Source organism: Trachemys scripta, chromosome 1 (assembly GCF_013100865.1).
Source record: "Trachemys scripta elegans isolate TJP31775 chromosome 1, CAS_Tse_1.0, whole genome shotgun sequence".
NCBI classification, from domain to species: domain Eukaryota; kingdom Metazoa; phylum Chordata; order Testudines; family Emydidae; genus Trachemys; species Trachemys scripta.
The window spans coordinates 214,247,172-214,272,133 of record NC_048298.1 but is presented as its reverse complement, the minus strand read 5'-3'; the positions used below and the strand labels follow the sequence as shown (position 1 = coordinate 214,272,133).

The window sequence follows — 24,962 nt, the reverse complement described above, 5'->3', positions numbered from 1 at the left end:
ATATAAGGGAAGGGGCTAAATGGAAAACTTGGTGAATGTTCTCCAAATGTAATGCTCAAATCTCTGAACTGGATTAAATAGATCAGCTTCATCCAGGGAAGAGGCTGGTTGGGCAAAATAACCTTCCATGTTGCTTGAGCTGAGACACTTCAAAGGGAATTTTCAAAAAGTGCTGAGTGCTCACCCTCTGAAAATTGGGCCTCCATTTTAGTGACTTAAGTTGGGCATCCAAAATCTGCCACATGCAGAATCACTAATCACTTTGGTAAATCTTGGCCTTACGTCTTTCTTTAAAGCATCACACACACACAGTTGCTGCTAGAAAATGAGCTATTAGGTGAAATAGTGTTCAAAGAAGCACTTGATAGGAGACCCACTGCATTGTGTATTGCTGTCTTTGGACATGGAAGCCAACTGATGGATTATAAATTATATCATCATCAGTTTCTGACTGGGTTTGCATACACAGCAATACTATTCTGCCTTGGCAGTGGACAGTTTTGAAATGATTGCTAGCAATACAGTTAACAGAAAGCCATCTATAATTGCAAGCTACTTTTTTTCCAACACTAACAGATTAAAATTAAAGTTTATTTCAAGCAATCATGAGAAAATCAGACTCCTAACTAAGAAACATAGAAAAACATTTTTTTAAAAGGTTACAGCTATTGCAAATCATGTTTGTGCTACTGTATTTGAACTCTCCATTTAGATTTCACCCCAACCCTTTATTTACCTTGAATCCCCAAAGGACTAATATTGCCTCTCAATGCTGGCACATGATGGTACTGGTGTGGCCTTGAACTCCTGTACATCCAGTGGTACCTGCCAATTTCCATTTCTGGTCTGGTGATCACTGCCAATTTTAGGTGGTAAAATGTCAGTGTCTCCAGCAAACAAAAATTTGTTCAATACTTTTATTCATTTAATTTTAAAATTAAGTGGAGAGTCCAGAAAAATATGCTGAGATTTAATAACTGAAATATAACCAATTTGTACCAACCAACAGGAGGAAAATCAACAGGATATGCTGTTAAAGTTATGAGCTAAAGACCATTACTGACACAAGAACGTTTAAAACTCCTCTAGGTTCTTGAATGAACATAAATACATATTAAAACGTTCTAGTCTGTTGTGATCTCTGATCATCAAAACTCACTTACCCCACACCAACCCCCTTCTCTTTTCTGGAAAACAGTCCCTTCTCTAAGAGATAGGGCGGAAAGGGAAACAGAATTGTGGGAAACCAAATATCTATTTTTAAGGTATCCTAAACCCAGCAGAGTTAGATAATTACCACCAGATGTAGAGAGAGCGACTCAAACACAAATTTGTCCAGTGGCGCAAAGTTAACTTCTTAAAACAAATAGATGAGAAAAGCTGCTCTCACACTGGTGCAAATTTCAACCAGCTCTATTGATTTCAGCAGAGTTACTCCAGTTTTACAATGTACATGCAAGGAGAATTCGACTCATTGTTCTCTCCCCTCCAGACTTTTCTCAATTGTTGATCAATTTCAGTAGTGTCATGTCATTTCCAGTCATAGGTAATGGTCTGTAATTCATTGGGAGAGTACTTCAAAGCTTTACTGCTCCTGAGCATCACAGAAAGAGGCTCTTGGCAAAACAGCATCAAACTTCTTTTGGACCGACATTTTTTCACCTTGCCTTGGTTATGAATTGCCAGGCTGTCAATGCAAGATGGATCATTTCTTAAAATACACTGGAAGTTCCACTCTGTATTAGCTACATGAACAAGTAACTGTCGTCTTTGTCCAAAATAAATCTTATTTAGCAGCATTTCAGCAGGTGGATGAGATCTAGTTTAGGACATTACAAACAATTACTTTCCAAGTAGGTCAGAGAAGCAGGTTACTAGAAAGATAAGGTACCACAAATTTCTAGTCTAAAACCAGAAGTGTGTGGTGTGATTCTCCTCTCACACTGTTTTTATACAGGTGTAACTCCACTAACTTCGGTACAGTTACACGAATGTAAATCAGGAGTGAGAGGAAAATCTGTTCCTAGGAGTCCAGTGATCTGTATCTAGGAGGATGGAAACAAGAAATTCTATACATATTGTATTAATGAATAATCTGTTGGTAGTATTACTACCTGCTGCAAAAGAAAGAGTCCTTGGGAGCAATACCAAGTTAACATTGATGGATTCTTTAATGAATGCTTAGTAGTTTATTTCCTCTTGATCATTTCCTTCTCTTTGTAATTTGTGCCAACAGCTTTATATATAGCCCATATTTTTCATGAAAGAAGTTATTCTGCTTCACATATTTTATTCTTCTACTTGGGGAAACCTTCCCCATTCCCCATCCTTAAAAAAAAACAAACACAAACCAACAGAAGTTCGACAGCCTACATATTCAACTACTTTTCAAATGTTTCCTAGTGCATCTTCCTAAAATGATTACGTATCCAAAGACAATGTCTCCTGTAATGACTTCCTCTTCTCCTGTTGCTCATTCAATAACGATCCTGTTTATGAGATCACAATAGATGCCATAGTAATTGAATGCAATATCAAAAATAGAGAATGATGGCAGAATGCACTTGCTGCTACTGTATAGTACTATTAATTGTTTCTCATATACTTGCCTTCCTCAAACATGCAATGTTCAGTTATTATTGTTTGCCATTTCTCTAATGTACATAAAACCACTATTTTTTTTAAAAAATAAAAGATTACTAATTACTTTTTGGAGAAGAAAATATTACATTAGAATGTGCTTTAAGAGGAAGCATTTTTCATCACAAAGGAGAACTTAAATTCAAATACTTACTCAAAGACATTTAAGATGCCAGAATACTAATATAATTCTAATATAAACTAATATAAATAAAAATAAATGGAAAGGCTTTTATCTTGTCAGACGTGAGGTCAGAGTTCTGGAGTTCCCTTACTCTACCACAGATGCCAGCTGGATCACTAGTTCTTGCTGGAGAAACACTGAATCCTAAAATCATGAGCTGGCAGGTAAGTATAAGGACTGACTTTTAAACATCCTCTTATTTATTTTTAATAGCAATGGTCAAAACTTTGCCTTTATTTTATTTTTTAATGAAAAGGCATTTTGGAAACTAAAATTTTCATGGAAATTTTGAAACTTTCTGGTTTTATGACAAAACCTAAGAATTTGTAACTAAAATATTTCTAAATTTCTAGGAGAAATTCCAAAATTTATTTTTTTTCATCGAAAGTATTTTCATAAGAAATCTCACAGACTTTAGTCTGAGCAATGATGGCCTCCGTAAAGTATGGCAGAATTAGGCCTTAACTCTCTGTGTTTTGGTCATGATTTAGTATATTAAATAGCACTGAATATTTATTTCAAAAGTATTTCAGTTCACTTTTAAGGGAGAAAATTATAATTCAGTGGAAGTTGCACTTTTAGGATTACTTTAGGTTACTGTTTAGGTACAATGATCAGCTATAGCTGGATATCCTTTTTAGAATTTGTATGTCATTTCTGAACATTTATTTACATAGTTTATGAATGTCATCACACAAATAATAGCTACAGGTGTTCTAATTTACAATTCACACAACTATATACATCTATGGTAGTTATTGGGTCAAAAATCTACATTTCTTTGTTTATACATCAATGAAAGAACCATCTGTGGTCTTCTAATAAAAATGTGTGTGGGAGATGGGGTGGATGTGGGGGGGGGGAGGGTTAAAATGAGCCACGTAGTCTTGATATGGAGTAATTAATCACAGAAAATTTAATCTGATTGTTATTTCCTAAAGGAGATTATGAAGAGACTCCTCAAGGGAAGTGGTGAAAACTCCACCCAACAATTAGCCGGTGACTATAACACTGGGAGCAAGACGAGCCAGGTAACGGGAAGAATTAAGGATTACTGGAGATGACATAGTTGGTCCTTTTCCACCTTTACTTTGCTTCCATGACAATGCTCTATATGGTGTCATATCGTGCCTATTGTGCATGTACAGTGCAATCTGGAAATCTTTCTGGTTTTACCATATTCTGTGTCACATATGTCTAAGTCTTCCTTCACATGATCATTTGGGCAAACTACTGGGGATACACTCTTTTTAAGATATTCACTTTTTAGTTAGAAACCAAATCCTATTAATTAAAACCTAAATCACTAGGTTTGACACATTGTTATCCCTATCATACGTAACGGCCAAGATTTTCTAGGCTAGACTCCAAAATGTTTTACTTCTAGATTTATAGTCAGGCACTTCTATTTAACTGGCATTGTATTCAAGAGGGATGAGCACCAACAAATTCCACTGAAGTCAAAGGGAACTTGGGCACCTTTGAAATATGGATTTAGGAGCCTAACAATTGAGGCCTAGCTTTGAAAACTTTGGCTAATAAGTATAATTTGTATAAGAAGATGGGTTATTGTGTTATTCAAACAATCTAAAAAGAAAGAGCATCTCTTCTCTGATGGGCCTCTGCACATTCCCACTTGTGGTGCCTTGATCCCACACGTGGGTATATGCAGAGGCTCATCTTGAAGAATTTAAATTACAGGTAAGTAACCACTTCTTCGAGTGGCCTCAGCATATTCCCATTTGTGGGATCAAGGTACGTGAGCCACAATCTTCATACCCATCAAATGCCTAATGTTTATACAATCAAGAGCTTCCCTCAAAATGAAATTAACCTCTAACATTAAGAAGTCAATTATACTTATTGTATGCAGTAGTATAGCCGTGTCAGTCCCAGGATATTAGAAGACAAGGGTGGGTGAGGTGATATCTATTATTGAACCAACTTCTGTTGGTGAGAGACACAAGATTTCAAGCTTACACAGCTCTGTAACAATAGGGACTTGCTTTGTGTTAACACACCATAAATACTGAACAAGAAAAGACCCTAACCATTCATCTCCATTTATTGGATAAACAGAAGTTGGTAGAATAAAATATACTACCGCTCCCACCTTCTCTCTCTAATGATACTTATTTGTTTTGGTTTTAAACTACACACATTTTGCAAATTCACACTTTTTAAAAAATTGGTATAAAAATGTTATAAAAATTGACATGTAATTGTATTGTTTTAGGCTAATACATAATCATGCATAACAAAACTCTTTGTTTGAAATCTCTCACAGCAATTCCGAATTATGAACTTCATTTTCACTGATTAACCTACAATCAAAATGAATTTCCAGCACAACTGCTCAGATTTTTCCATCTATTTTTATACTACAGCATATAAAATTGGAGCTTTTTATGCATTAGTCTAATACAATAAAACTATTTCTCAGTCGTTGCTTTTCTACCAGACCTTCATGCCTAATTTATTATGGTCATTCACAGCAATTTTTTTGTCACTTTTACAACTTAAGAGTAATATTTTTCTTTGTTGCATGAAAAAAGCAAACTTCTTGTCTCTCTCAATATGTATCTGGATGTATTTCCTCCACTGCTGATGCAAAACGGCATTTCATTTTGCCCGTTTATTCCAGCTCAGTGAACCTGCCTACCCAGTCCTCACATTTTGATTTAATTTAATGCCCACAAGATAAACTCTGTCATTTGTAATAATTTGTAAACCCTCATCTTTATGTTCATTCAGTCTGTTCTGTAGGTCTGTAAAATATCTACTCAACCTTTACATGAGCTCTGCTCATGGTGTTTCTCTCTGATAAGAGCTGCTGATATGCAGACTAAGCAATACTTATTTCCTATCTCTGTGAACAAGGGAGTTGTTCAGCTTCCAATTAAAAAATCAGGGCAGCAGTAATTCTTGTCTAGCTTGAGAGAAACAGCTGTGTGAAGGATGTTGCAAATCCAACAGTTGGACTATGCATCATTGCCTGAAGGGGGAATACTTTTATGATTTAATATGAACCCTGAATTAATTTACTTGCCATTTTAGAATGTATTTGTAACGTAAGAAAGATGTGATTTGCACAGTCGTTCCCAACTAACTAAATATTTTTAAACACTTCGGGGCAGATCCTCAGCTGGTGTAAATTATTGTAGCTGCACTAAAGTCAATGGAACTATTGCTGTTTACACCAGCTAAGCATCTGCCCCTTTGTATTTACCATAGTTTGAACTGCACGTAGGCTGGATCAATATTCAGTTGCATACATGTGTAGATACCGTAAGTAAACTACACCTTCACTTGTTGTCCTACGCTGTTATACAATGTTATTGTGCAACATTTTCTACAGAGGCGGGATGGCTGAAGTATACTATGTGTATACCGTCCTCTCTTACCTCACTGAGGTGCTGATTCTACATAAGTTAAAGTTAATAAATGTTTGTATTGCTATTGTTTTTGTAAATGCACTTTAAGAGCCTTTGATTTAAAAATCCATAGAAATTTAGACCACTAATAGTGAAAATGGACATTTTTCCTATTGTGTTATATATACTTCAAATTAAACAGGTTTGTTTTCTCCACAGTTTGTGTGTACGCACATGATACTGTACATGAACTTGGATATCTAAATGGAGATGAATGGCTAGGATCTTTTCTTGTTCAATATTTATGGTGTGTTAACACAATCACAGTTCCTATTGTTAAAGAGCAATAAGGAATAAAAACAAACCCCATGACCTCTGGCTTATTTTATTTCATTTAAGTTGGTAATTTATTTCTGAAAGTAAGGTTTTGTAAAAAAAAGAAGTTGTGATATTTGAAAAGAAAATATTGAAGGGTATTCACATGCTCGAGATCTCAGAATCTAATACCTCCAGTTTTCGGCACTGGAGTAAATGGCTAGATATTCCAAAAGGCTCACTTCCTATTTAGGCACCTAAATGAAATTGCAGGATTTTCAAGAGTACCCAGATTTGGCAACTGTGCTGAGGACACTTTCACATAGTAAATAAGCACCCCGACTTTCACCATAAACCAAAAATCAAGGTAATCTCATTTCAAAACAAGCCAATCGCTAAGAACCCCAACACTCTATGTGACTAGATCCCCCCGGCATGCAGTCTGGGACTGTGGTGGGCCCGCTGTGCACCCCTGACACACTCTCCCCTTGCCCCTGCTTGTCCCCCCCCCCCACACACACACACACTTGCCCCTGCTTGCCGGGAGCCGATCAAAAAAAAGAAGCAACAAGCTACAACAAGCAACAAGCTACAAGCCAATCAAGCAACTCTCAAGCCATTTAAGCTTGCAACAAGCTCAATTTTTCTGCATTTTTTTCCCCCACGGGTTTGGTATGTCTGGTTCTCAGTGTGAGCTACCGGGTGCTGGGCTCTTATGAAAATCCTGCCTCTTCATTTAGGTGCCTAAATAATAGCTGAGCCCTTTTGACAATCTGGCCCCAAAATCTCAAGACAAAACTTAATGCCCTTCCTCACTGAGTACTTGTTGAAAGGAATAGGCAAGTTGATCTGGATGATTATTTTATTTCATTGTTTAAATTGAGACAAGGCAACCAGTTCTACTCTTCATATTTTATTGCCATGCATAATATATGGTTTACATTTATGAAAGGCAATGTTGGACTGAATGAAGATACAACTTCACAGTGTCTGCAAGGCTGTATGTTACTTTCATAAATGATGAAGTAGGCAAGAACAACAAAGGCATAAAAATACTAAATGCATTTAAATATCATGTTCAATGTGTCAAACTAGCTACAGGAAAGCTAGGAAACAGTGGAAAAATTAAGGCTCCAAGTCCCTTCTGCTTGCCCCTTTATGAAAACAAGACAGTCTGTCATTCGTCATATCAGCCTTAACTGATAATTTGTTTAAAATAATGAGCATTCCCTACATGCTGTGCTTTGGGGATTTAGGCAAGGATAAAAAATATTATCTAATCATTACTGGGTCTGCAAGGTACGTTATTTGTGATGCACAATATATGGAAATAACATTTTTAGAGTTGGTAAATATTATATATGCCGAGACTATTTAAAATATATATATTATTTACCTGGTGGAAAGGAAAACTTTAGACCTTTTAAAAATAATCTAAGTGAATGAGATGGCTATTTTTATCAAAGTATTTAGGATATATAATTTGTACATTAATATGCATTCAAAATCCCCAGCGAAGTTGATTGCTGCCCATGCATGTTAATGGCTTTCAAAGTTTAATCTCTCGGCATTGTAACTCTTTTTTGGAAAATCCCTAGGGGATTATGTTTTTCTATGGTCTAATCATTTGCCAAATTTCATTTTGTTGAAACGGACGCTGGTTTCGAATTAGACGGACTAGAAAAGAAAAACAAAACTTCAAACCAAGGAAACAAATGATTTTTCAATGTATATATGTATATAATTAAATGCTTGTTTATATTAAAACCCACTAAAATCTAGGGATATACATTAGCAGTTGTGATATTATAATAGCTAAGAAATAATACATGCAACAGGTTCCTGAAGAGATCTCATTATCTAGGTACTGTCAAGAGTTCATAACAAACAACTTTAATAAGATAATTTTTGTTAGAGCTCTATCACCCAGCAGAATTTAGTGTGCCTCTTTGTACGATAGCCTGCTATCCTGAACGGCATGAATTATATGGCAGTCTGAGTCCAAAATGTAACAGTCCTTCAGTGGTGGTATTTATCCTGTGAAGTGTTGAACTTTATATCAATAAATCACCTGGAGCACTCAGATTAAATTAAGTCTCTCTCCTACCACACTGCCATTTTCTTATCTCAGAATAATAAATTTGGAACTCTTCTCCCCATCAAGGAGCAATTCTGGATCACACACACAGGGACCTCAACATGGCTTAACTCATTGCACTATTCTCCTTTTTCCTACCATAGAGAAACCTCTATAGAAACAAAACTCTATGGAGTAAAATGTAGACGATGAAAAGGAATTAAAATCAGTCTGCTATCTGGCACTAATCTATTGCATCAAGGCAGCTAGGGATGTCATTCTAAATGGGCAGAAAGCTACATGTTCCTGTAACCTAGATCTCCCACACTGCATTGAACAACACTAAAGCCCTGCTACATGGCTAGTCTCAGTGAAATTTTCTGATTATGGCCCTGAGGACCCTACACACATTTTCTCTCTAATTTACCAAATCTGATCAAAGAAGGAGCAATAACAAGGCTTCTTTTGCGGAAACGCACCATTTTTGATGGGATTGGAGAAGGTTCACAGTGAGAACATATTCAGAGGGAAAGATTCCTGCTCTATTAATTTGCTGTCAAGCCTTACAGGAAAAAAAAAAAAACCCTGAAAGCTAGAAAGATGCAATAATGATTGTTTAAGAGCTGTTCTAAAAAGAGTGACAAAAACGGTCTAACCCTCTTTAAGTACCCTCAATGAAAAGATTTAAACAGGCTATTGTTAGACCTCTAGGTACCTTTTTTCTCTTGGCTTTGTTCTGTATTTTCCTCCGCTGCAGTTTCCATGGCTGGCTTCATACCATCCACCAAAAATGCTTTCTCCCCCCTCCTCCCAGCAAAATCTTTTTCTCTTCTTTTTTTCTTACTCCCTTCTGTCTCTTATTTACAGCAGCAGTGATTGAGTGGCTCTGTTCTTCACTACAGTAGATTACAGTCCTTTCCAAAATGCAAAAAGTCTTGTCAGCTTCAATTTCGCTCTGCTTACTGGTCCATAAAGATTTGTGCCAGGAAATGCTCAGCCATACGTCACCAAGGACCCCAGTTACAAATAGCCATTCTGTGTCCGATTGTGTCCCAACTTCTATGTAGCTGGGGTTGGAAGAATCGGCTAACCACTCTTTCTCCTTGCGTGCTCTCTCTTTCCCCCTTCCTCTCTTTCTCCAGAGGCTCCCAATGAATGTTAATCAATTCTCTCAGCAAAGAATGGATTTGTGACATCAGAAGTGGGGATGCATGTGAGAATGAAAGAAGCCCCCTCCTGTCGCATGACTCAGCTATGAAACTAGCCCCCCTATTGCTGTCTCTAAGGAGAGTCATCACACAATCACAAGGCTCTCTTTCCCATGGGACCCTATTATTATGCTTCACATTTTGATTTATTCCATATGCCCTCTGCTCTTGCAGAGAACATAAACACAATGTGCACGCCGCCTCCAGTTTATCTTCTGCTGACTTTAAGAAGCAAGTAAGGTTTGGCTCTCAGACAGCACAAACCAAAGGAAAACAAACAATTGTGTATGGATGTATCTGTGTCCACATAACATACCCAGAGAGCTTAAAGCAGAATTTAAAATCCTTTCCTTCTCCTCTGGATAGCAAAGATCACAATACAAATCTGACCACAAACGAACAGAAGTACAATGTAATCGTTTTTAAAATAAAGCTGGGTAAGCAAGCATACAGTCCCTAATTTTCAAATGGGCGCCTAACGTCAGGTCCCAATTCAGGGGAACAACCCTTTTCAGGGAAGAAATTAACACATGCTTCGTGTGAAGCATGTGCTTAAGCACCATCCTGAAAAGGGATGGACCTAAGTGCATTTTAAAGTGCTTCTCTGAAGCAGTGTCTTAGGCAATTAAAGAAGAGAATTAAAGTACATCCACAGGGATCATGGAGGTCGGTGATTTAACCAATTTCAAAATTTTGGCCCTGGGGCTGATCCTAAATGGAAATAGGGTATCAACTGACTTTAGTAGTTGCTGAGGGGATTCAACACCATACTTGATAAGTTCCATATCCTTCATGTTCCTTGTATTTAATTGGAGCAAGATGGTGGGCAGAGAAAAGCACTCTGAAGAATTTGCAGACATGCTGCAATCTCCTTTGATTATGAGGAACACATTCACAATTGGTCAATTCAGTCCACAGTTTGAGAATACTCCTGGATTCCTCACTGACACTAAGCTCTCAATAGCAGCATCTGCAAATAATGCTTTCTACCATCTTCGGTTGATTAAAATACTCTGTCCCTCCTATGAAGGATGACCTCAGTTCACCACCTCTTTATTACCTTCTAACTTGTCTGCAATATACTGGATACGAAACCCAAAAGCTCACCTAATACTCTAGGTTTTAGGTGAACTCTGCTGCTCTAGCACAAAGGTACTTTCTACCGCAGAGCTTTTTAGGAGGCTAACCCAAAGCTGTGAAACAAACAATTCTCCTCCTGGGGAGAGGATGACAAAAAGAACAACCCACATTTGACACACGAAAGCACTCAGATGCTATGGTGATGAGGACAGTGATATTATGCTCAGATACTGTGGTGATAAGAACCTATACAGAACAGAATTAAATTTTTGTCTAATGATCCTTGTAAACAAAGAAAACTTTATTTGGGGGGTGTTTTTGCAGGTAGCTATTTGTTACTGCAAGTAAAATCACTGAGGCTCTTGCAATTTATCAATAAACTGGTAGTGTTTCTGATAATTGCGATGCCATAGTTAGTTCAATTTCCTTAATGTATTTGGCTTATACTGTCCTATTTGGAAGACTGCTACTTCATTTCTTCCCCCCGCAAAGCATAGCAATAAATCCAAATTGATGCAATTTTAATGGGTTTATGATGTGTGGTATACTTCAACAAATCCCAAAGATGATCGTTGTATCTTGGGTTGTTTTTTAATGTTCTGGCTGACCCACTTATCTTTATTGCCTTCAGAAGAAAACCACTGTAGAACCTCCGGACAATTTAAGTGAGACCTATTTGTTGAAAGTTGAAGGTTTCCTGGTTCGTAAGTAGTTTCTGTTGAATGAGTTCAGGACTTTAGAACAGATGTGTTATTAACAAATCTAGCAGGCGGTGGAGACCATCCCCCATTTCTTCCAAAGATCCCCCCTCCTACCCCAAAGTAGTGAAGAAATACATAACACTAGAAGAACACATTAACTACTCAAGAACTTGAACTAATGTCTTCAGGAGCCATCAATCTAACTGTTTAAAGCTATCTAAACTAATTAAATTATTAATTCTAGCTACTGAATCATCCTCTAAAGATTTAAGTGATGCAGCGAAGTGTGAAGTTCTCTCCCACTCCCTCCTGCTTTCCAGCTTGCTGAAAGATGTGATGGGTTTTAAGTCACTCTTTATCATCTTACTTCAGTCATTTCCTAATTCTCCTCCACTTCTTTCCCTTCGTTATCAAGCACTGCAGATGGAACAAGCACTGCTTTCTCCTCTGCTGCCATCAGTACTATTACACACATCTATTACACGCATGTTCAAGACCAATCTAACCAAAACCTAAGCCCAAGACCCCATCTCCTCTCAAAATCAGGTAGGTTTTTTTGAGAATGCACTGTCCTCCAGGGAGATTTTATAATATTTTAATACAATATAATAATTATAACCTTATGGTTGTATGCAAACACTAGATATCTCCAGCACTGTGGTAAAGGGCACTGTTTCTCGGACAACCACGAAGAATTTTTAGAATGAAGAATCTACTCCTTTCCTCATCAGAACAGTTTTAAAAAGCCTAACAAAAATGATCTCTGAGACTGAAATCCAGATAACCAATGCTGGGAGAGTCACACAATTATGCTCCAGGAGTTCAATAGAGTGACATTTTACTTGCAGCTCAAAATGAAATTAAAAATGAGTGGTCGTGGGGGTGGGAGGAAGGGATGAATGGATGATTCTACTGCTGAAACACAGCCCTAAGCCTACAGCAGGACACTGGGAGTTAAAGCAACAGAGTTAAGTACGTGAGAACACTGCAGAATAGGTCCCAGTCGATAATCAGTTAGTACAAAATATAACTGCCTATCTTTTTGAACTAATTTATTTAAAAATATCTGAAATTATTTTTCCTAGTCAAAATAAAGCATTGCAATTACATAAATTAAAAATATGTTAAATATATTTAAATATATCATAAATATAAATTACTATATCTAAAGATATGTAAGTATATTAAAAACATAATTCTGTTAGCAGGTGCCTATTCTTTTTGAACACTGGCTGCCTCTATTCATGTCAGTGACAATCTAGTTTGCATTCATAAAGGATAAGGAGATCTGTGATAAGTTATAGAAAATTCATTATAAGCTTTAAGTAGATGGACACACTCCACCATTTTGACAAAGGCTTTCGAGAGCTACAACAAAGAGAATTTTCACACTTTTCCCAAAGAATGTTTGAAGCTGAAATAACCGGTTTGGATTTTTGAAGGCTAAATCCTGAGACTCTGTATCACACAGGATTGCAATATAGATCCAAAGTGGCTGGTTTTAAAGTAAGCAGATAATACAAGCATACATTTTTTTAAAAGAAAGAACAAATATACATGCAGTTTATCCTATGGTTTTATTTGGGGTTTCTCTTGACATATAAACCATAGATGTGAAGTTTCAAAAACCTAAATTTCATCCAAACCCTGTACACGTTTTTAACCCCAAGTTATCTAAAGTTGGGTGTAAACTCTCTGATACAGTGTTTAGTTATAACTGACGACAATTTTCACGTGGTGCAATATGTTCAAAGCACGGTAATTAGTTTTAGCGTCATAGCTATCATATAGTGGTGAGATGCTTTAAAAATCTGCCTCCAATTCCTTTGACATGCTGAACTGTCTGAAAAACAAAATTCCAAGTGATATCATTGTCTCATATTTGCTAACTAGTGACATCAGTAATGAATGATTATGAGAAAAAATAATAAAATTGTATTTTAATACTCTACATAACATGCAGAATACTTGAAAATGTGTGGGTGTATATTATACTTATATATAAAATGACTGAGTCTCCAATCCTGGACTTCTGTGAATAGAGCTGTATTGGGACCTAAGTTTGGACAATAGGTATCCTAGGGTAATAAGGGACTAGCTGGTGAATTTAGCTCATCACCATAAAAATTCTCAACTATTTAAAAAAGTCTGAGAAGTAGGCAGATACCCAATGACTGTTCATAAACAAGAGTGATCCTGGTAAATTCTGTTTCTCATAAAATAGTGAGAGAAATCAGTCCTTAAATGTCTTGGGCCAAATCCTACTGCTCTTACTTATCAGAGTAGTTTCAATAAAATTCCCATTACACTTAAATGCCATAATTTTTTAAACCTAGGTGTCTACAGTTCACTCCTATATCCATATTTAGTCTCTTACTTGCAACAGGCCTGATTTTCAAAGGCCACATTTTTGAGATGGCTAAATATATATTTAGGAGCCAAAAGGAGAGGAAAGCCAAAGACTTCATGAAGCCACTAAGGATTAGCTGTTGTTACTGATTTTATACTTGGATGCTAATGTGATGGGTAGCAGTATAAAACCCTAAGATTTAGACACCCAGATTTGAAAATTTTGGCCAATGGGACTACTTTCATGGGGAAAGCCAGCAGGATTTGGCCACTACAGATAAAAGAACCATAACCAATAAGTAGTATGGATTCAGAAAGTTTGGGTGCCACCTAACCTAATTGCTTTCTTAATCAAATTACAAATCTGTGGACAAAGTAAAGCAGTAGATTTAATATATTTGTATTTTACTATGGTTAAGCCTTTGGTACAGAGCCTCACAAAACCCTATTCTCAAAATGGAGTCAAAATGGCTTGAATATAAACACTGCCAGTTATCATGCCCTTTGTTGTAGCCACTCAGACTGTTTCTTCATGCCAAAGTAACAAGTTGAGGAGAGGTGTGGTACGGGGGGGGGGGGGGGGGGAGGCACTGCAATGGTCTGCATTAGGGACAGTCTTATTTAATAGTATTCATTTAGAAAAAGGAGTAAACAGCACATTAATGAAATTCACAGATTAAACTGAACTGGAAGGCATTAAGAACATTAGCTAGGATAGCAGAATAATCCAAAGACTTTCAGAGAATAGAATTATGGATGGAAACTTTAAAAAAGGTTCATCTTGAAATAAAAACGTAAGATCTATGGAAAAATACAGTAATCCAAACTACAAATATCAACAGGAGGGAGAAATGTGGAAAACAGTAATTCTGAAAAAAATGTGAAAAAGCTGTAAAAAAAAAAAAATAAAAAATGTTGGGGTGCATACATCAACATGGAAGCAACAGGCCTTCTTTATAGCTCTGGCTTGACCACTCCTGAAATATGTTCTGTTTCTTGGCACCTGCTTACCAGAAATATGTTGACAAATTGGAGGAAGCTCATGCAACAGCCACAAAAATTATTATGAGCCTGGAGTGAATATATAATAAAGAAAGATTTTAAAGAGCTAAATATATACAACTTGGCTAAGTGAATGGGGACAGGAAAACAGCCTCCCAATAGCAAGGAGGAAGGAAAATTATTTAGCATAATAAAAGAGGATGTAACTGTTGAAATTTAGAAAGGAAAAATTTGGCTGAATATCAGGCACATTTCCTGACATGGAACAATCTGCCAAAGCAAGCAGTGGAATCCCCATCACAGGGGACTTTTAAAACTGGGGTGGACTAAACCGTAGTAAATGTTCTGTGGGTAACAGTGCGTGATTCCCTGGCAGCAAAATGTATTAGATTACTCTAGTAGGTCTCTAAATTCTATGACATATTTAACAAATATAGCCCTATACCCCACATCTTTCCTTCCCAAGAAAACAAAACACACACTAAGAGCTAGTGAAAACCAAAGCAGTTATATTTCCACACCTATAAATTCACCAGAGCTAAACGCAGAACCTCTTGGAATGACAACTGAACTATGAAATAGATCCTGCCAAGCTTAGAACACAACCTCCCTACCAGAAATAGGTTTTATATAACCACGGGCATTTACAGTGCTGTCCTTTTACATCTTTGTAGGTTTCTCCTCCAGTCCTACTCACTGAACATTCAGTGGCCATGTTTGTAGTCCTAGAAGTGGAAGACATGGCTGTTTTTGAAGGTTTTTAAGCCTCATTATATTTAAACATGGGTTCAACTGCCTAGTTATCCAATTAATACTGTCTGCTGGCTACACAACTATAAAATCTTTGCAAATTATGCAAACATACTATAGCCACTGCTCAAGACACATTACATATACTTCCTCTTCCCCCTTTAGGGGGTAAAGATTTGGGCACATTTATCAACCTCAATATCCCCTAGAGCACCTGCAGCAGTTTCCAAGTCATAGCTGAATGAAGGTATCCAAGCTATGTGACCAAATGCCATACTTCAGGTCTGCTCTTTTTCACAAAATGCACTCCCACTTCATATTCAGCTCCATCATCTGGAGTCAATACCACATGATGGGAGCTGACAAACTTTTGCGCCTCAAGCTAAATAAATTGGAATCATCCTTGACTGTGAACACTGTCTTCTAACATCTTTCATGTCTAAATCTGTCTGGCCACCTCAGAAAATTGTCATCCGTATTTAATTCTGGATCTGCTGAAGCATCTCCTTAGATGTTTATATCACATTCACTATCATAGGTTATGTTGTTTATTGTATGACAGCATATATTATAGATCAGGGGTCTCAAACACATGGCCCGCGGACCGGAGTTATTTCCTGAGGCTGCAAGCTCCCCTCACCCGCCGCCCACCCTCACCCCCAGCGTGCCACGTCCCCGCTCCTCTGCCTACCTCCAGGCACTTCCCACCACCAAACAACTGTTTGGTGGCGTTTAGCGCTTTCCAGGGGGGAGGAGCGGGGAGCTGCGCGCTCAGGGAAGGAGGCGGAGAAGAGGCGGGGCTGGGCTGGGATTTGGAGAAGGGGTTGGAATGGGGGCAGGGAGGAGGCAGAGTTGGGGTGGGGACTTTGGGGAAGGGGTTGGAAGAGGCGGGGCAGGGTCTCATGGAAGGGGTGGAGTGGAGATGGGGCCTGGGGCAGCAAGGGCCTTATGTACCTTTATATGAGAAGGTGTCAGTGATGCAGCCCTCGGGCCAATGTACTAGTCCTCAAGTGGCCCTCGTGGTGATTCAAGTTTGAGATCCCTGTTATAGATGGGGGGGGGGGGGGGGAAAACCTATTTATATCAGGATTGTTCCACAACCAGGAATAGAGTTTGTTTCTCTCTCAAACCTCCGGATACCCACAGCTGTTCTGTATTTGAAGTTTGCAAATACCCAAAAGGGAAAGGAATAGTTCCTCCCTTAATCTATGAGGGTAAAACTAAGAGAAATGGGATGAAATTGTGTTATAGTATAAAATTATAGATTGAATACCATGGGCAAAACTCCCCAGTCTGCAAGCAGAAAGTGACAAAAGCCTATCACTGGTCATGGAAAAGAATACTAGACAAAACAGTTGAGAATCTATTAAAAAGAGTGCTTCCAGACTTGGCAGGGAATGACTGAACAGAACCTTACCTACTAGAGATCAAAAAGACCTTTTACCCACCCTTCTGTTCTGTCACCTCTCCACTGACTTGCCTTACCTCCCTCTTCTGCACTCCCATTTACCTATAGTCTCCTGTCTCTTTTTCCAGGCCTCCAGAATTGATTGATCTATTCCCCTATCTGTGACTCTCTGTAGTCTGGGATGTAGGGGCATTGCACTTTAAGCTGTGCTGCTTCATCCATCTGGCACTCTCTCAGTCGGAACCAGTGAAATGAAACCCTGGACTGTTCGAGGCATGCCTCCATCTTTTGGAGTTGAATATGATTATTTGCATTATCCACACTTTAAATTAGGTTGTACAGGGGTGGCCAGAGGTAGATTACACTTTTGTGGAGTTCTGGGCCAGAGCAAGGGGGGGTCCTCCCCACCCCTTCTGCCTGCAGTTCCCCCCGACTACCTCCCGGTGCTCCTGCCGGGGAAATGGGGATGGGAAGTGGGGGCTTGCCCCGCCTGGCACTCCTGCCGGGGAGTGGGTCGGGGTACGGGGGCCTGCCCCACTTCCCGTCAGAAGTGCTGGGTGGGTGGAGCAGGAGCACCCATTTTTCCAGAGCCCCCAATTGGCCGGAGCCCCTTGGCATGGGCCCTATTAGCCAAGTGGTTAATCCACCACTGGGTGGACCAGAAAGAAAAAGAATTTGGCTTGGATTTCTAAGAGTTACTGGCCTCAAATTTGTAAAAGCTTTCTTACTTTTCAGTATTTGAGATACTTCGTAAGCAAGAGGTCATCTAAAAGTAAAATTTTATTTTTATATATCAAATATATAGAGAAAAAGCAAAACTACATTCAACTTTACATCCCAATGGCAGGTTTCTAAACCCAGTTAATTCTCAATTTTTGCACATTGCCTTGAAAATGTGAAGTGCAGTACAAAAGTGTTGAATGTTATGTAGGGTTTTTGGGGACAAATCACAAGAACAAAATGTGATTTGTACTATATGCCACTAGAACCCAGAGAAAAACATACTGCCTGAATCTCGTGCTACAATTAAACTCAATTAAAAAACAAACAAATGGCTTGTTTCTTCAGACTGTAGAAATGTATCAGTGTCACCAGAACTGAAAAAAAAGGAAAAATCTGTAATGTAGAGAGCCATTGGAACACACATTAGGTTGAGAGTGAATCTGTGCACGTGTGTGCGCGTACATACATACATACATACATACACACACACACAGCAATGCTATAGCGTCTTCCAGCTCAAGATCTCAAAGCATCTTACAAACTTGAAGGAAAAAACTAAAACAGCCCTGGGAGATAAAGTTATATTTTATCACCATTTTATAGATTGAGAAAATGAGGCATTGTTAAGTGAGTTATCCACTCAAGGTCATATAGGAATCCTGTAGTGGAGCCCAAAATACTACCCAAGTTTGCTGACATCCAGTTCAGTGTTTTAACTGCCCTGCCATCTTTCTGAAAGAGACGTTTAGTTTTACATACTTTTCGTGAGTTTGAGGATGCCACCAAAACAAGAGAGCCACAAGTGTGTTGCAAGAAGCCATTCCTGAACCAGTGCCTATCAACGCCTCATCTAAAACATCTGGGATGATATCCTAAACCCACTGAAGTCAATGGCAGAACTACTATTGACTTCAACAGATCCAGGATTTCAGCCAGGAAATATTGGCAATTTATACAGTAGCCACTTAATCCACATCCCTCCCCCCAATCTCAGTCAAAATGCTGAGATCAGAGAAAGCGTTGAAATAAATGGTTGGGTACAAGCGGTTGAAACCAATGTTTATTTAAACACTGGTTTCAACACCTTGTGAGTCTGCCATTACTTCGATGAGCTTAAACCATAGGTGAGAAAGATCAGGGTTACCCAAGGCAACTGTAGGCCACCTGTTGAGTTATAAATGTATTTTTGATTCGTGTACAAGATATTTAATCATGAAATCCTCAGCTGAGATACTGACTAAAAGGTTCCCAATTAATTACCATATTATCTGAAAGTACAGATTTCCTCATTAAGAGGGCTGCAGGACATGAGCAAGTTCTACTTTGAGGGTTCCCAATTAACTCATCTAAGTATGTGCCAGGCAACTTGAACAAATGCAGCTTTTCCAAGCCCCTCTTCTGAGCTGGAGCACTGCTCCTATTGGAATCCTAGTCACGTATAAAGTAACGGTTTTTTCTGCACTTCACAATGCCCTTGAGAATGCTGTTCATGGGCAACAAACAATCGCTGCTGAAGTGTTTAACCGTTCTTTCACTTACATGCAAGCAGCTGCACACATAAAATGTTAAGTATGCACTTTGGGAACTCAAAATAATTAAATAAGAACCCTATCTTATAATATTGAGTAACTTAACCTGACCAAAGCTAGGAAATTTGGAATTACATCCGGATCATGTCATGTCTAGCTTTTGCTGAATCTCAGAGCAGTGGGTGATCTCACCTACAAAATAAGCTTCAAGACAAAAGCACTACAGGGTGAGTTAAGGACAGGGTAGCAGTCTTCATTCACAATTCCCTGATAGGATGTCTAGAAATTCCCTTGCTAGGGCACTACAGGTCCCTACACTATATATTTCTAGCATTTTGTCTACTTTGAGTGCCCCAAGTCCTGAGGTTTTCAACAATTTGCTTGGGAGACTATTCCACAGCTCTCACCAGCAGGGAGATTTCACTGAAGTTCAACATATGTTTTTCTTTTCCATCTCATTACTCCTAATTATGCCTAACAAAATAGTTTCTTTCCAAACTTGGTGTTTACTCATTTAAAACACTTGCAAGCCACTATGTCTACACTTTGTCATTATTTGAAACATTAAACAAAAAAAATTTCTATTTTATCATAAGTGAATCCCTTCCTACCTTTGGATTACGATTATGATTAGGTTCTCTGAACTCCATCCAGTTTGTCAATGTCTTTCTGGTACTGGAGTTTCCCAGGATTAAAAGCACTATTCCCGGTGCTCTCTTGCCAGTTGCATAGAAAGGGATTGTTACATACCTGCTCTGTGACTTGATGCCTCTACATATGCAGTTCAAAACTGCACTGGTCATTTTTGCTCTCAGTGGTATTTATTGTAAACTCATGCCCAATTTGGTCTTTATTACCACCCTTAGCTTTCTTTCATTGTCCCTCCTGACTCCCACCCTTTTCTTTTTTTGGGGGGGAGGAAGGGGTGAGGAGGAAAAGGGTATAAAAGGAGAGATGATCTTCAACCAACCGATAAGCTCCCTCCCTTCTCCCTGGCTAAGCTCCATTTTGGACCGTTTGGATCACAGTACTGACTAAATATAGTGGGCAACAGACCAAGTCACTTCACAGTTCTGGGCTGTTCAGAGAGGGTACCCTGGTCAACATGGGACTGAGGCTTTGCTCTTTATGCATACCCCAGTGCCACTATGTGTAGCGTGCCATATGTATTGTTGTTCCTGAGCAAATCATCCAGCCTGATTTAACTGTTCAAAGAGTGATTGGTAGAAATAAATTGAAAAATTTAAATGGGATAACGGTTAAAAGGTGTTTTGTTTTGTTTTTTAAATGCACTGCTGTCACATACACAGGAAATAAAAGACAGCAGCAACGCAGTGAAATATATGAGCAAAAGCACATTTTTGTTTGATTAATTTTCTATTAGAAAGTTGTTTTCTGGCTTCTTCAGGCCCCAAATTACTTGAACTGTAAATTTATTCTTGCTTTAAACACAATTTCAGGCAAGTACCCTAATGTCATTATCAGGAGATCCACTGCTTAGTTAGTAGTAGTTGACATAGTTCCTTCTATTTCCATTGTATGAGTTCACACTTAGTTTTATGTAGCATACAAGATTTATCTATACTTAACACTGATTAAAATATAAAACTAAAAAAGAGATGAGACTTAATTTGATTCTCAGATGCAAACAGGACAACTGTTTGGCCAATCAATATAGGCCAATATAGTCCAAATATCGTAAGATGAAACGATGGGACAACATTTAGAGAAAGGCCACTGACTTTTTTCAACCACAAGATACATTTTATAGATGTTCTAGTAGATCTAAAATACACCCAGCTCTATATGTATTTGGTTGAGTTTATTTATATTTGAATTGGGGTATTTAATGTTTATATTGCTTTAGAAATCTCTATTAAAGAGATTTCATAAAGATTTTAAAATGCAGACTATTTATGAGATTACCATAATCTATGTCTGTAGGATCAGCAGATTCTGCTCTTGAAAACACTATTTTACTTTTGGATCTTCAGTAATGCAATTTGCTTACAACTTTACAACAGATAGGAAAGCACATCTTTATTAGACTAGTTCTGGAACATGGTGCCCAAACAAGGTGGTAGAAAACACTACTGTCACCTTGCTGCTAACATCAGGTATTATGGAAAGTAAGGATGCTAGATTCTTATCACATAGGGAAATAGTTGCGAACGCAGATTAAACTCTGTGTGCTCTAATGAGCTTATTTTATTTAGGAAAAAAAAAATCAGAAAAGATACAAGAGTTGTAACTATGAGAAACATGTAGCTGTCAAAATTACATATTGATAAGTGTACATGGGTTCATGTACAGAACATCATCAGATCAGATTTTATGTGCTGAGGGATGGGCGGTATGGACACAGATAAAGATTTCTAAATATTGAATTGAGCATAGTCAAATCTCCCCTGAATCAGGCCAAGAACTGCTCCTTTATTTCTATGACTTCTTGGCTGACAAGCTAGAGGCTTGGGTTAGAGTTCCTCTGATAACTCCCCACACTACAATCAATATATTAATTGTGCGTATACTGCTCTCCTTGAAGGAGGTACATGGCGGTCCCCTGTTTTATGCCTCTGTATAGAAAAGATTTCAAGAAGAGTCAGTCGGGCAAGGAGACCAGACTGAACCCATGAGAACCCGCTCGTCTCTGTGCAGCCAGCAGACCACAGGTCTTCATGGGTGACTGAACTCTTCAGCTCTATTCATCCCTGTTCTTAATGCATAACAACAAACAGCAGCGCTCTCATAATACAGGCCTCTCCATTCTTCCCTCTTTTATCATCATTCATATTGCAGCTATGACATGACTGAAAGGGATTCTGATGGGAAATGTGCTTCAAATTAGCATATTTCCCCTCCATACAATAGAGGCATTAAGCTGCTGCATTTTGAAAGTCTAAACAAAAGAAGCAAGGCTGTTTTTAGCAGCAGTGTTTGAAGTTTAATTATCTATCTTAAAGCATCTTTAACAAGTTTTCACTTTTTAAAAGAAGAAAACATGCTAGATAAAAATCTTCACTCCTAAAAAAAATATTAGTTTGATTCTTATATCTATATAAATAAATAAATATATACATACATACATGGACTGGTAAAGCGCAATTTTTTTTTTAAATCAGTAAATTGTTTCTACTGAAACGTCACAGACACTTGTACATCTTTAGGTGTATTTGTTTTGCTTACTCCAGACTTGTAGGCAATCTATCATCAAGGATTTCAGAACTAATGTACATTGACAGTGCCCTATCAAATCAGTTGCAGTTCTTCGGGGAGCTGGGTTTCTTCAGCAGTAGCTTGATTTTCTTTCCCTCTGCACAAACTAAAATAAGTAAGACCTACTACAATTCAGTCAGGTGCAGCATTGCTAGATCTAGGGAAAATATACTGATTGTCCTCTGTTTTATATTGAGCATGTATAACCAGAGGTGAAAGCTTTAAAGGGGGGATTGGATTAGAAAGTGATTAGCTAATTAAAAGGCAAGGAGGAAGCTGAACTTGAGGCAGAAAAACAAAGCACTGTCATACCAAAACAGCTTTTAGGCAACCTGTGCTCGGAGGACAACCTACCGCCTGCCAGAATGCCGGTACCAGGCTTTTAATCTCTGGCTAGTGTGGCTAGACAAGAGGGCAGCCAACTCCGTGGTTGTCTTGGTAAAATGAATTTCTGCTTTCATCCCTTCCCACATTAAACAAGAATATTTCCTAAGAGGAAGGCCTGAGAACATCAAGTAAAAGCTATTTCCCTGAAGCAGTGCTGAATTTCCAAAGCACTGGTGTGATCGACACTCAAGCATGTCTTGTTATAAAGCATGGCTCAGGACTCTCTCTATAATGCACTTGAAGCTCTGGCAGAAAGAGGGGATGTTAGTGAGATCCCACACCACGCTGAGTGAGCTGGTCTAGGGTCTGTTCAGAACAAGGCTGAGAAGTCAGCCTCGGGTCTTCAGAGGAAGTACTGCAAGAGTATTTAGATTGGTCAGATCAATCTACTTTGGAATTTCAGGCTTTTGCTGTTATTTACACGGAGATTTCCTGGTGAGACAACTACTGTAATTTACATTCTCTACTTTGTTCCTCCTAGAGGTGAGATTCCTGCAGCTGCGTCCACAGGGCTGGTGTTCCCTGGGAGAGGTGTTGCTTTTCTATCACCTATTTTCATAACATAAGAATTGCCCTACTGAACCAGACCCATGTTCCATTTAGGTCAGTATCCTGTTCCTCACAGCAGCCGGTAGCAGGGGCTTGTGAGGAAGGTGCAAGCAGTTGGCAGTCATAGGTTCTTTCCCTCAGGGAAGTTTCCTCCTAACTCCCAGCAGTTAGTGGATAGCTTAAGCCACTGCTAACGTTCTTGTGGCATTTGGGAAGTTGCAGGGAAAAGGACTCCATTAAGGACATGATGATTGATACTGGTCCACGCTGATTCACCTCATATTAAGTTTGCTGATATATTACTCTGGGCAGAGTTTAAGATGTTAGTTTTGACCTACAAAGCCCTGCATGGCCCGAGACTACCCACCTACCTGAGAGACTGCTTTTCTCCTCAAGTCATGTGGCTACAGTTATGATGAGTTAAACTTGAGCTGGTCTGCCCTTCGTATAAAAGGGTGGGAGCTAAGGGCCGCTGCCCTGCAAGTCACTCCCTTGCCTGTGGCCCTAAATAGCTGAACTTGTTGGCCTTCAAAGCACACTGCAAAACCCACCTGTTCTCCCTAACTCATGTGGGGGAGGAGGGGAATGGGAGAATTATGAGGGTTGTTAGTGGTGGGAGCAGGCAAGGATTGTTTCAGTCTTCATTTGGCCTTTCTGTTGCTGATTCAGGAGTAGGTGGAATTGGTGGAAGTTAAAATTAATGATATTTGAATTTCAAATGAATATTGAGACACTTAGATGGATGGGCATAGACTCTTATTTTCTATATAAATCAAAACAATTTTACGTGTTCCCTAAATTGATACCTTTATTCATTGCACACACACGTGTTATATCTAAACAATTTTATTTTGCCTTTCAGATCAAAAGAAATCTGGCTTGAATAATCATAAACACGTATGTGTATTTATTTTAGGGAGCATTTATATAAAAGCAGCCAGATATTACTTCTAGTTGCTATTCCTATGGCCAGCCATGCCTCCAACCTTCAAAGTGCTTGATAATTTGAGAGCAAATATCAAGGGCAAGACCTGTTCATCTTACAAAGGGAAGGTATAATTCATAATCTCATGTTAAAGCTAAAAGAGGAGGAATTTACGTTGGGCGTCAGGAGGGTTTTTAATTCAGTCCTTGGTAGGACGAGCAAGCTAATAAAATAGCCTGGGCAGTTAACAGGAATGTAAGGACACGATGGGGATCAGTTCTACTTCTATACCTTGATTTCGATATGACTGCTTGCAGATCAAGGTACTATTCATCCTGGGTAAAACTGGGCCCTTAGGCAGAAATATTAAATCAGTAATAAGGATGTGGATGCTGTGAAACGGGGAATAGACTAGACAGCCCTTTGGCTGTATCCACAAATTGCTATATTCCTATGATTCTACATGTCAATAGTTCCATCCCCTCCTCCCCACACAAATCAAAGGCATTAAGAGAAATTTCCACCAAAATAAAAAGCCATTCAAT

General features: G+C 38.6%; 1 protein-coding gene across 7 annotated transcripts in view; it reads right to left on the bottom strand.

Annotated features, from left to right (window-relative positions):
* GPM6B (glycoprotein M6B) overlaps nt 1-24,962 on the bottom strand; it is a 131,018-nt gene that overhangs the window by 28,708 nt on the left and 77,348 nt on the right. For 2 of the 7 annotated variants that reach the window (XM_034756809.1, XM_034756826.1), the window contains exon 2: nt 737-856. The exons of 1 other annotated variant lie outside the window; for it this stretch is intronic. In XM_034756809.1, coding sequence (XP_034612700.1) covers nt 737-856 — 120 coding nt within the window. Of the gene's footprint in view, nt 1-736; nt 857-9,305; nt 9,852-24,962 lie in introns of those variants that run through there. 4 more of the 7 variants (XM_034756857.1, XM_034756849.1, XM_034756841.1 and 1 more) reach the window with 4 other exon arrangements.